We start from the raw sequence: 13,815 nt of genomic DNA, 5'->3' as shown, positions 1-13,815 counted from the left end.
CGTCTTGAGAATGGTCGAATAGTCCAACAATTGGACAGCAACCACCGTACTTATAAAAATGATCTATTAATTTTCCAGGAGCTCGGCTTTAATGTGGAAAGACTTTAAAATGTCTTATTTTGAGGAATCCACTGGCATAGCTAGTGATAATTCATGAACTAATCCTTTTAAAATGAGCTATATTGTTTTAATCCGAGTTCTCTTCGATTTGGTTTAGGTTCTTTAATTAAATAAACGGATTGTATGCCAGTATGCCAATATATATATACATTTAGAGAATGTCGGAGTTATGTAAACTTCAGAACTCCTGAGGTTTGCAGTGCACAGATACACAGCATGTCGTCTTGTTTCAGGGATCATTTCAGAGCCCATTTACACGACGTGGTGCAGGATACTGGAGGTGAAACCACACCGATAGAGAAACGCCAGCCAAGCCCTTCTTATTCTATTGCACCGATTTGAATGCGTGTTGTAATGAACTATTAAATGTTTAATTATATCGTCAGAGTAGCGTCTACCCTACTGTCCACCGTTGGCAACTCTATTCATAATGGCATATACCTGTCGCTCCTGCATCCCACTGCGCCTCTGGACGTGAGCGCTGTGCTCGGACACCTGCGCTTTAGTACGCAAACCTGTCCGTTATTGGCGCTGTCACACGGATAGCTGGCGCGCTCAAATATTAAAACGCCAGCATCAGATAAACCTTTGAATCTGTACCCGCCAACAGATGCAAAACGGCAGAAGACCTGGTTTCATTTATACTCATTAAGCAAGAGAGGGAGAGGGAGAGGGAGGCAGAGGGGGAGACTGTCTCTGTGTATGTGTAGAAGACGGACTGTTTGTGAGGGAGAGGGGGAGATAGTGGAAACCACATCAGAGCTTTTCTCCTTTAATGCGTGCAGCGCGCTGGCAGGGCTCTGGATGTCACATCTTGTCGTGTTCACCCAGCCGATCGCATCAGCGCCTCCTCGGGCTGTGATTTATCTCGGGTGCTCAGCAAACTTCACCCCGAGCCTCCGTGCACCAGCCCGGCCCCATGGATTTCTTACTTTTGTGAGGCGTTTATTTTGAACTTGAACTGGCGGTGTATATTTTTTCTTTCCTTTTTTCCTCCTTTTGTAATTTTTTCCTGTCTTTTGTATCGCTTCCATTTTCGGATTGTGCTTTTTGTTTCTTCTTCTGCTCCCCCACACCTGACTGTGTGCTGTGTGAGTCTGTTTATGGTCAACAAGGGAATTTAGTGGCTCTTGGACGGCTGTTTTGGAGGGTGCGATGAAGTTATTCTGTTGGACCTTTCTGATTGTCAACCAGTGGATCCTGAGAAAGGTAAGTCGTCTATTTTATGTCTGTGAAGTTACCACACCGCTTCAGGATAGAAAGGCAATCCATGTTTGCCATAAAACCAAAGCGCTTTTCGATAGAAAGAGAGATTTATTGCTGTTTTAACCCAGTCACACACATCTCGACATGGGTTCAGCCAGGATTACTCCATACCAAGACGCACGGCAACCGAACTGTGCACTTTCGCCTCCTTATAAAACTTTTTATACGAAGAAGGCGAAAGTAATTGAAGGTTAACCTATTTGTTTCTCCACGCAGACGTTTCTTTCTAATATCACTCAGCTCTCCATTCATCTTACTACCCAATTATCTGTTCTTGTCTTGTCTTGAAAGAGATACTTGTATAGCTCGGTTAAAGACACGCTAAATAGCGCAGACCCTGGACTACTGTTACAGTTGAGGTTATAAACCTTATCCTCCGACACAGGGCACAGTCCAAAATACCTACCACCTAGATCGTGGGAAGCCGGCTAATAATGCCACAGGGACAGACAGACAGAGACGCCTTGTGTTTTAGGAGGAGCTGTCCAGTGTGACGCAGAACACACCCGAGTGTTTTAAATGACATGGGATGCACTTTACGCGAACTGGCACACAGGGCACCGAGCGGGCAAGCTTTCCAACTGACGATCTCCAACCACCCAGCCAACAGTAGTGTCTTGTCTTCACGTACAATCCTTTATCTGTTTAAGTCTTTATGTGGCCTCAACACTGTACCAGAACACAGAGATGTCCTTCGTTGCTCGGAACACTGTGTTGCCCTCGCGGTTGATAATTGGTTAATTGCAACTGGAGATTTCATTTTATTCTACTTTAAAGATACCCTGTAAAAGGTCGATACGTTAGGTTTTTTTATTTATTCATTTATTATTGTTGTTTTGTTAGTTATAATGTTAATGTTCCTCTAGAGGCAAGAGCACATCCCGGAGACAAAAACGAGACAAATAAATCCGGATCGAGTCAGACACTCGCTCACATTCTCCGCCACTCACTGGGGGGATACAGTCGCTCTGTTTCAACCTGCCTAACCGGGGGCGAGATCTGAACTTAGCAAATAGCACTGAGCAATAACTCCACTGCCAATTACATACAGTGAGTGTGGAGAAACACAGTTTTATCCGGATTTAATCTACCTTACTTAAATCAACACTACAACAATAACGACTGATGCCCCCCCTTTTCTTCCCTCTTCACCGAGGCATGTGTTATTAAGAAGGCACCGCAAAGAAATATCAGCGATTCTGAAGAAACTCGTCCAGGTCATGGCGCGTTATGTGCCAATTGAAACAAAGGTTGTTGTTTTTTTAAATACATGTTATCTTCGTGGCAAAGGGTTTGTCAAATAAAGGTGTTCATATAGGCTCATATAAGTCACCAACACAATAAGAACTTGACTGCAGACCCCCAACACTGCGCTAGTAGTGGGAATGACCGCCAAATGTAGACATTAATACTAGCAATGCTACTAGTAACACTAATGCAAAATCGCGGGCTTAAAATGTTAATTCTTAAACCCTACATGCCACACGAAACCTAAATGTAATTGTCACCGGGAGCTCGGGTTCACAGGTGTTCAAGGAGCCGCCAGGACGAGGCTGCTCCGCCAAAGCTGCCCGGTTTATAGTTTTCTGGAAGCGCAAGGCGTGAAACGAGCCCGGCGCCGGAGCAGGCAGCTGCCCGTCTCTGCGCCGAGGCGATTAGGTGTGCATGACCGATCCTGTTTGCGGAGATCAGCGCGCTATAATTTGACTGCGACTGGATGGGTTTCATCTGCTGCCGCTCTTCCCTCGAAGAGCCTCGCACTCAAGAACAGTTTCATTGAACGAGAAAAACAAACAAAACACAGAACAAGGACAGGACAGCTGTGACAAAACCAAGGGGCAGCAATCTGCGACAGTGTGTTAAAATGATCATAAACCGTAACCCATTGTGAGAAAATCGTGAAATGGACAATTGTAGCACACTTTACACCCATAGTTTATGACCTAGTATATACTCTGGGCTAAAGCTAGGTAAAATATGAGTCATATGGACTGTTTATAAAAGTAATAATAATGTTTTATCTATCTGTCAATATAGTCCACAATTCATTGGTCTATTTGGAGTATTAATGCGTTTGAATTGGATGTGAGTTTGGCTTAGATGTGTACACAGTAGCGATCGCTTTTCTTCCTTTGTGTATTAGGCCTAGTGTCAATAGCTGCCAAACAAACTGACACAACTGCAGGAGAGTGTGCATCTCCGAGGATGGCATCATTACGCTCAGTGTAAAGCATGAACAGAGGGCGCAGCACACACACACACACACACACACACACACATCAACTTGGTCTCTCTCTCTCTCTCTCTCTCTCTCTCACACACACACTCAACTTGGTCACACACACATACACTCTCGGTAGCGTGAAAACAGCGAAAGGCCTGTTTTTTTGTTTCTTCATTCAGTTGTAAATGCTGTCACAGAGCGAGTCGCGGAGTAGTAAAGCTACGCACCTAAAAATCATAATGAAACTGACAAAACCTTTATTGCTTTTATTTTTTTAATCCCATTTGTTTTTGGTTACAGAGGTGTGCTGTATTAAGGTTAAACTGCGCCGTGCCTGTATTTTGCATATCCATGTTGTATTATAAGGTTGCGTTACATTATTTAAAATCAGACGTGCAATAAAGAAAACCTCAATAACTAGAATCAATTAATAATCCGCACATTTACAGATCGAGTTTCTCTCTCTTTTTAACATATGTGTCAGATAGGTTGTGGAATATCTACACTCTTAGAACTAATGTGTTTAATTTAACATATTCTGTGTTTGTTCAAGGACAACACAACTTTGTGTTACAATTTACAAATTACAACACAATAATGTGTATTTGTAAGACAATCGTGTTTTTCCCACACATATATTATAGTGTTCTGCTTTCGTGAATTTTAACACAAAATTGCATTGTTCTTGAACACACACAGAAATTGTTAAATGTTACACATTAGTTCTAAGAGTGTACATGTTTTGTACATCATCGCCACTAAATTTCCTATTTTCTACATGGAAATGTTCCCTGTAAACCTCGCAAAAGACTTAGAGAAACCAATATTAAAGCACCTCGCAAACCAGAGTTAGGTCAGCAGAGGTAAGTAAACATTTAACACGGGGACTTGAAGACAATTATGAAACAAATACAACAACAAAAACAATAATGATGATGATGATAATAATGGTTCAACACCCCAAAGAATAAGCACGCAAGTTATTATTTACCACCCCCTCTTTCAATTTCTTATGACTACAATAAGCAGATCAATTTCTTCTGCTAACACAACATTAAATGGAAAGAATCACCTTATTCTGTCAACACTGGCGCTGGCGCTGCTAAAAAAATCCCTTTTTGCTATTTTTGAGCGACTACAAAGACGCCCCGCTGTTTAATATACACGTCTCCCATTGCCAGTCGGCTTGACAGTGCTTATTTAAGGATGCCACTCGTTTCAGGTGTGCAGGGTTGAGGGAAATGTAAACTTGACTGTTTCCAGATGAGTCTGCATGTGAAATGAAACGCCGTTTTGAACGCTTATACCGCATTAATCTACTGCGTTTAGAAGTACAAGAACATTGCAAGACAAACGACGAATGTTCTGAATGCCTCCGTGATTGTGCACTGAAGGACTAACGTTATTCCCGTTAAAACAACAACAACAACAAACAAACACGCACACTTGAAAGCAGTTGCAGTTTTATCTCTGACACTGATGCATCAATGCTGTCCTAATCCTATAGGCGACGTACGTATGTGCCTCGGGACTGTCAGCAAGGGATAGGCGCCTTTTGGTAAAAACAAGTGCTTTCATAAACTTATTTTTTTGAAGTCCCTTGAAATGAGCCTTAAGGCGGTTATAACTCTCTACATCCTACCACAAGAACAGAGGCACCGACTGAACAGCGCGCTTGGCAATTTCCATTATACATGATGTCTCCGGCCTTGTCTATAAATAAATAATAGTTTTTAAAAAGGCAAACAATGTAACACTAAGTTTCATTCTTTAAGGGGTGTTAAAAAATACCGTCCTGTATATATTGCGTGAGCCAGTTATTATTTTTTGTCATCCTTTTTTTGCTTTCTTTGAGGAATAAAGCAAATGATCGCTTGTTCTTGCCTTCCCCCGCAGGCGCCGGGGAGCTGCACTGCAGGCCGGGCGCTGTCCACAGCAGATGGTGCTGAAAATAGAGAGAGATTCTGCGCAACTTGAGGAATTAAACGTAAAAAAAAACGTGTTAAGGAAGTGTATTTAAAAAAGCTCGGTCGATTTTACTGTTAGCAAAACATAGGAGAGAAACATTTGACACTTTCACTGCGTTCAGTCCATTTTTTTTGTTATTTCAGCGACATATGCAAAACGGCGGATGTTTTAAGATTGTGTGTGAATAAGCTTGCTTATTTTACATAAACCATATGCAACACGTTTCACTAAATTGTCGATACAAAATACAAATACTTTAAAAGCTGTGGTAACCGTCACTGCGTGTATATAAACTCACAAGCCCCACAGCCCATCTCGCACGGCTCCCGGGCACAACGTGAGAAATTGCAACTCTCTTGACTGTAGATGTTTTTTATGTATTGCACATTCATCTTCTCAAGCGCTCTGCTGGGTGGGACAGGGATTGTGAAACTACTTCGTGTAAGCCCTTAAGATGAGGGAAAGCCATTTCACAATAGTAATTATGCTCGGTTGAACCTTGCCACCTGCTCAACCAGAGCGCCTCTGCCATCGGCAGCAAAGCCATGTGCAAAGAGCACTGTGTCGGCTGCAATGGCAGAGGAGACGCACACCAGCGCAAACGGTCTGCTTATTGGGAAGCTGCTGTTCTTTCCAACCTCGTCTCACATCACTATGATAGCGAAACGGACAGATTCTACCGAGTGTGTCGTACTAGCTCTGCGGCCTGTGTGCTGGGAAGGCCTTACATGGGAGCCACTATCATCTCTCACTGGGACCCACAGTGTTCCCCAAATTCTGTGCATTGACACATTGAATCCAACACTCCTGTTGGAAGAGTTTGAAATATATATTAAGTGATTGAAATTGCTGTACTGGAAACTACAGATCCCTCTATTGTAAACCAGTTGTTTCTCAGTAGATGCATATATATATATATATATATATATATATATATATATATATATGCATCGTAAGCAGCTAACAGTTGACAACAAAATAATAATAATAAAATCTGTACTCGAATGCTTCCAATTCATGAGAAAAAGCATCACAATCAATTTATCACCAGGAATGAATTCAGTACAATGTGCCGTTTCTTCATGTGGCGCAGATGCTCTTTAAAAGATTAACTGCATATTATGTCTGTCATTGTTCAAAAATACAAAATAAATGAAAAAGAAGCAATGTATATATTTAAAATCTTTCTTCAATTTTGATCTTTGATGTCTCAATCTGTTATTGCCAGCATGAGAAATGGAAAAGATAGGCTTTCTTCAACTGTCTGCATTGCCCTGATACTACTGAACACATTTCAATATCTCACTGATCAAATCCTGATACCGCCTATCTGTACCTCCCGGACATTAAACGATTGGATCGAATTAATTGCTGTTGTGTGTGTGTGTGTGTGTGTGTATGTATGTATGTATGTGTGTAGGCCCTTGAATATTACCACAGTCTATAGTAATATGCTGTATCTGCATGTCTCAATTTTCCTTCAGACAACCAGATTGCTTTGAGCAATTCTGATTAAAATACAAATGTATGGATGAGCTTCTGTAACTGTGAAAAAAAAAAAGCTGAAGAGTTTTGATGTTTTACTCTTTGAATAAGATCAAACGTTTGGTGGCTGCAGCTCTGTTAAATGGTATATAGAGATTTTTAAGTGGTGATAATTCTGCAGAAGTCACTTTCAAGGCTGGAGGGTAAAGAAAGGGCTTGCTTCAATGTTAATTACCTTTATATAATAATATAATTACACACAGCTAAACTGCTCTGGTCTACAGGCTTATAATACGCTAGGCCAGAATGATGGAGGCAATTACAATGGAATGCTGGCCTATGTATTTTCAATGTGTACTTTCAAACACCCAGGACGCAGGATTTCTGTTCAAATATTTGTGACTCTTTCTATGATGGGAAAAAAAGGCATTTCGTGCAAAAGAGCTCGGTCTGTGAGTGATGGGGGTTCATGACAGACAGAGGAAGGTGGGCTGGCAATGGGGGGAGGTTTAATGAGTTGTCAATGGGCCAACAAGGGGAGGGTTTCCTATTTGGGATTATCAGTGTCGCAGGGGGGGGCAGGCCAATAGTCTCACCCCTGCCCCAGAAGGCTAGGTCTGTGGAGCTAGGCAGTGCAAAGATCACTTCTGCTTCATCTCTGCTATTACTACACTGCAGCTGAAGAGACATTTTTCTCCTTTTTTGATGCTTTTTTTGGTTCCAATTTGGCATCACAGACTCGAAAAATCTCCAGCTGGTCCTGGATCACTTTTGACGATATTCACATGGGAATCTACAGAGGTCAAGGTTTGGCTGACAAGATCTTTGGGCTACAGAGTTCTTTGCACGTTCCTGCTCAGTCCCTTTGCACGGTCCCACCTCTCTCCGCTTCATCCCAGAATCTGGCGGCTCCAGTCTATTGGAATAATTGAATCGCGTAATTATAACAGAGCGATTATTGACAGCATGGTGGCGCATGCAAGGTAATTATGCAGGCTTTTGGGGGCAATATTTCCTTTACTAATTGTAAACACATTGAAGCTGATGCCTCGCAACTGCTGTCTTGGTCTCAAAGGAGTTACTGTACGCCATCCAGGGGTCAGCGGCTCTGGTAATTACATTACATGTGCACACGGGCAGTGTACATTGCAACAGTACAGAAATCTAAGCACCAATCCGTTTTGTTTATTTATTAGATGAAAAGAAACCCCTAAACATAAAAAAAGTGTTGTAAAAAGTAAATTAGGTTATTAAACTGTGGCCTTTGGGGTGGGCAACAGGCTTCAGTTTTTTCTTCTTCTTTTCTTCCAGGGAGAGTGTTTGTACTAGATTGTTGTTGTGCTTCCATCACTCAAGCAAAACCCAGCGACATTACACCCCCCTCCCTGAGGAGCATGTCTGTGGGCAGCTATCAGGGCTTCCTCAGCCTTGAAAAGCCTCTACAAACGCGGCAGTGCTCTCCTAATAACCAAACAAAGCGGCAACCTCCATCACGCACTGTCCGCACTCGGCTCGCTTCATTTAACCTTTCTGCAGTCCCGCACTCTGCCCGCAGCCCTTTAAATCCTGCCTCCGTTTCAATATGGATCTTTTGTGTCTTTGTAGGAAAAAAAACAAAACCAAAAAAGGTTATTAAATAAGATATGTGCTTCAGTTGATTGCTATTTCACAGTTCTACCTTTACGACCAGCAACCACTGCCTTCCTCTGTTCTATTGACTTATATATATATATATATATATATATATATATATATGTACACACTGCCAAGAACCAATCAATAATTTCAGAAATGACTTTTATTTACTTGGCGCATAATACGACACCAGGAGCCCCAAAGCAGCAGATCAGTAATAAACCCAATTGTTGTATATCTGATCCAATCAGCTCACATTACACCTCATGCCAAAACATATATATATCAAAATTGAATAAAAATAACTGCACAGAGCCTTTTAAAAAAACTTTTCTCTCTCTCTTGGAAAACTCATTTAATGTTTTTGTCTTGCCGAGGTTTTTATTTTTGTGCTTATTCCCTATCATTGCAAATGTTTATTCAACAGCACTTTCACCGGCTGATAAGTCCAGGCTTTGTGTGAAAATCACTGCAAGATTCAGTATCAGTATTTTCTCTATATATGTATTTGAGTAAGACTTCTTATTCCTCTCCTTCTTTCTGCTATATGGACATCATGTGATCTGAGCGTACTCTCTGCCATCTGCATTGCCAGTTTTACAAGAAATGCTGAAAGCGGTCACAATCATGTTGGTTGTGCTAAGTAGATTTCCTTATGCACTACGGCGTGTTCAGAATTTACATTCAGGACAGTCGGGTTCTCCGAACCTGCAAATGCGTCTGTGAATCTGAGGCCTTCAAAGAGCCGATTCCCATCCCTGGCACAGACTTGGCAACCTTCGCATGTCTGAGTCTGTCTGGATTTCTGATCGCTATTGGGAACAGAGTCTGCAACAGCTTGACAAACCACACCTGAAAGACTGACAAAGGCACACAATGTATTCCTGCACACACCACCTGCCCAGGTCCGCTCTGTTGAAGTTAAATCCCACTGTCCGACAACCAATACACCAGCATGAGCATATGGAGGAGTTTTAGTTTACTCTGTCCTTTTACATTTATTTTCCCTCAAGACAAGGCCTTAAATTCCATTACGGGGGTGATATTTAATTTGGTCCACATTCACATGGCCCATCATCCTCAAACCTGAGGCACGGCCTTGAGCCGGGAGGCCTCACAAAAGCAGGACAGAACAACAACAACAAAAAAGATTTAATGAAATAGAAATAAAATGCTACATACTGTAAAGTACTGTTACTAATACATTCAATCAGGTCGCCTTGTATCGGGGGACGACGGCGATTTCCAAACCAAATTCAAGTCAAGATGGGGGTTGACAGCAAGAGCTGAAGAGACGCCAACCCACCCACGCCAGCCAGCGTCTTCTGCAAAGGGGTTGCACAAAAGCCGGCAACCCGCGGATGCAGGATTCGCTTCAGTGCGTGAAGAGCAGAGAGTGACGGCTGGGTGTCGAGTTTGACTGAGAATGAAAAGGTACCAGGTAAGGGAGGCAGGAAGGCAGGCAGGCAGGTGCGGAGCAATTAAAAGAAACGCAGAATTTGCTAACAACAACCCTGTCAATTAATTGTGCCTGGTCACTCCTCCTCATAAAAGAGACTGTGATCTCTGTGGGGGTTTAACCTGCCGCATATACCGAAGGCTGTGGGTGGGTGTGGGGGTGTACGTAGTCAGTCCTGAGAATATAAGACCTGCAGTGCAAGCCGTTTTAGGCACAGGCAGGGTAATGAATTAATCTGCTTGTATTGGAATGGGAATGAAATGGCCTCAACGAGCAGATGTTTTATAAAGTAAATGTTTCCCCCTGAAAGGAGAAGATACTGGGCACCACACCAGGTCCTGATCTGGGCTCCATTCCTCACAGCAGATGGTATGCTGCATTTTATTTATTTAAATAAATAAATAAATAAAAATAGATAAATATGAACCTTTTTAGTGCTTGTAAACTATATATAAATAAATAAAAAATTAAAAAGGGGTCCCTGCCAGACGGTGCCATACATCTCTATTTCTAGATCTACTTACTGTGCACATACAGTCTTAACACACTGTTTGCACCCAGAAAACAATCCAGTATTCTGTGCCTTTGCACATGCCCAACACACAGGGACATGGTACCAGTCGCAGGTGTTTGTGTCTGCTCTGTTTCATGCCAGGTGTTATGACACAGTTGTATGATCTCCACATTTCGGCTGCTCATTTTAGTCTGTACCGCATTGAGGGGAATGGGATGTAGAACTATCGGCAGCTTTTCTGGTCTCCACACAGTGAATATGAAAATGGAAATGAAATACTAGGCATGTGATCCCCCCCAAAAAACTGTTTCCTAATCTCCCAGGCAGCTCCCAACCATAAGGGGTGACAATAGCTGGTGTCCTTTCTGTCAAGTGTTAACTGTGTGTTGAGGTTGGTGTTGTGCGATATGAAGCCTGCTTCACACTGGACAATCTGTTGCCACAACACTGTGATGAGACCAACCAATCAGACATGGCTTATGCGATGGACCCAGCCAATCATGACCCACCTACCAAGAGAAGAAGTGCTATGAATCATCAACGTGACCTTGTGGACCTTTCTAAGCAGAGCCAGATTTAAGATGGAAGACATGCTCGTGCCTGGTGAGACTTCAATCCACCAAGTCCCCGGCACCCTCTCCATCAGGTGGTGCATTGGAAAAAATGAATAAAAAGTGAAAAATGGAAATCTTCAGGGAAAAAGAAAAAAAAAACAATTACAATAAATTATGATATCTAAAAAAGAATCAATTCAACTGTATTCGCTGCAATAAAACTCATCCTGGACAATTGGAAATGTGACAGAGGACCGATTCATCAGCATGCGATGAAAGGTTTGGTGGGAATGAATACGGCCACGAAACAAATAGATCACCGCCCCCTTAGGAGGGAAAGTGACGAATACTGGGACACACGGAGATGTATGAGGGAGGGACACGGAGGTGGGAGGGGTGGAGGTGGCAGAACGTATTTATTCCAATGCAATTACCAGTGAGGGATGGTGGCTGAAACTGCGGACTTGGAAATGAAGAAAGGGATAAAATGCCACCGTGGCGCCATTTGCCACTACAGTGTCGGTTTGCTTCCTTCGAGCCACAGAACTCAGGCCGCCAGAATAGCAACTAAATCAAACGCACAGTGTACAAACAAATGAACAAGGACGGAGCTCGTTAGGCAGTGCCCTTGCAAAATTGGATAGGAAGAGCAAGGTCCCTGTTTTGTTCCTCCTTGTGATCTGTCATCATTTTCTCCTGGTGGTAGGGGTGGCTTTGGTATGTCTTAGTGCTGGAGTGACATGATCCTATGCCAAACCCTTTAGTCGTACAACACAGACATCGGAGGGGACACTCTGCACAAGTCCCACCCGAGACCGCCTGAGGTTGTACGGCTGTTCTGACGTGGGAGACGAGGCTGTCGAGATGTGTGATATGCGCAGGGGTTTTAACAGGCCTGCATTGATACACCAACCCCACGTTCTGTTGTGCCAGCTTATCTGGGGGGGGAAAGGGAGAACGCTGGCTTATCATAACTCTTCTGATGCAATTTTCTTTGGTGTATTTTTAGAGTGGTGATATAATCTGAGCCTACAAAAAAATGAAGAGTGAGAAATATAATCCCTAGAGCATTTGTGTCAGATAATAGATCAACGAGGCTTCGTTATGTATCGAGTTATTTATTTATTGATTAATGTGTCGAGGCTAGGAGGCACAGTAGGTTTGGGAGTAGGGCTGAAAACACTAGGGCTCGTCTTCCATCAAAACATTGCTGATCACATAACCCCCAATGTGAGTGACAGCTGATCTTTCTTGTGTCTACCCAGCGGAAATTGCGTTGGGTTTAGAAAGAGCAACTGGGTGAAAGTCCTGCCCTTGATTTCCATCCTTCCACATACACTTGGCATCCTTCCTGGCCCACCCAGCACATCCCACCAAACATCTCCCCAAAAACCAATAGAGTATCCATCAAATGTTTACACACCTAGTCTAGTTTACACACCTGATCAACCGACTGACATCTTGCCAGTGTTGGCGCTCGGCTGGACCCGTGCTCAACAATCTCCAAAAAGATACAGTTGACAAATAAGTCTACCGTGATGAACAATGAAGTGTGAACACTTCTCACCTGCATTGCTGTCTGCACATACGTACACAGGTGTGTGTGTGAGGGAGTGTGTGTCTGTGTATGTGAGAATGCAGTGCATCTGTTTGAGTTATTACGAAGCCTTGGTTTTCAAAACCCAGCCTGTGATTAATAGTGACACCTTTGAATGATATATGGAGGAGATTTTCTGCATGTAATGAAATATTAAACTGTAATCCCAGAGGCACCACACATCATAACTCTCCACAGACTGACATAGGGGGACTCAGGGTCAGATGTGAGGGCATGCGACTGTGTGAGTCAGTGTGACTGTGTGCGTGCGTGTGTGCGTGCGCGTGTGTGTGTGTGTGTGTGTGTGTGTGTGAGAGTGAGTGAGTGTCTGTGTGTGTACTTTTGTGCTTGGGTGGGGGATTACATTTTTTAATAACTCTGCCATGTTTTGTATTCTATTAATTCAGACAAGCTCTGTACTTATTAAAAAAAAAGAAGAAAAAGACTCAAAATCCCTACATCCTCATCTGAAATAATAACCTGTGTAAGCTGTTGGTTGTACCTGTAAAATAATAAATATATAAAAATAGCATTAAGAAGCCCATCGAAAATCCTGCAGAGGTACAAGAATCTTAGGGCTTTTATTACACTGTTTTAATATTAAATCTCATGTAACGGCAGACTTCCAATAACGGGGAAAGAGAGAGAGTGAGAGAGTGAGAAAAAAAAAATCCAGGAAGAACAAGTATTAGCTTGGGATCTGCTTCTATTTCACCAGATGGGCTTAACCCTTTCCCTTCTGGAAGTTGAGAAGAACAAAACAAGCAAGCACCCATACAAAGAAATGAATGAGTTTCCCAAATAAACGTCTGTTGTGTTGGTGTATGCTCCTATTTGTGCCTGGTGTTGTGACACTCCTTGTGTGTCATGCTTGCTGATTTGGAAACACCTGGGCTTTCCCGCACTATGCTTCGGCTATGGTCCCAAGTCCTTCAATGTATTCTGTTACAATTCTGCTATTGCTTTCCCTTTTGTTTTTTTTCAACATTATAT

At 42.6% G+C, this 13,815-nt stretch overlaps 1 protein-coding gene across 1 annotated transcript in view; it reads left to right on the top strand.

Moving 5' to 3' along the window:
• The first annotated feature begins 854 nt into the window (after positions 1-854).
• The window catches only part of nxph4 (neurexophilin 4), a 46,469-nt gene continuing 33,508 nt past the window's right edge, over positions 855-13,815 (top strand). The window contains exon 1 of the mRNA XM_066708429.1: positions 855-1,329. Coding sequence (XP_066564526.1) covers positions 1,276-1,329 — 54 coding nt within the window. The 5' untranslated portion in view covers positions 855-1,275. The remainder of the gene's footprint in view (positions 1,330-13,815) is intronic.

Source organism: Amia ocellicauda, chromosome 7 (genome assembly GCF_036373705.1).
Source record: "Amia ocellicauda isolate fAmiCal2 chromosome 7, fAmiCal2.hap1, whole genome shotgun sequence".
Classification (NCBI taxonomy): Eukaryota; Metazoa; Chordata; class Actinopteri; order Amiiformes; family Amiidae; genus Amia; species Amia ocellicauda.
Note: the sequence above shows the minus strand (reverse complement) of the source record. Positions and strands in the feature narration are given on the sequence as shown.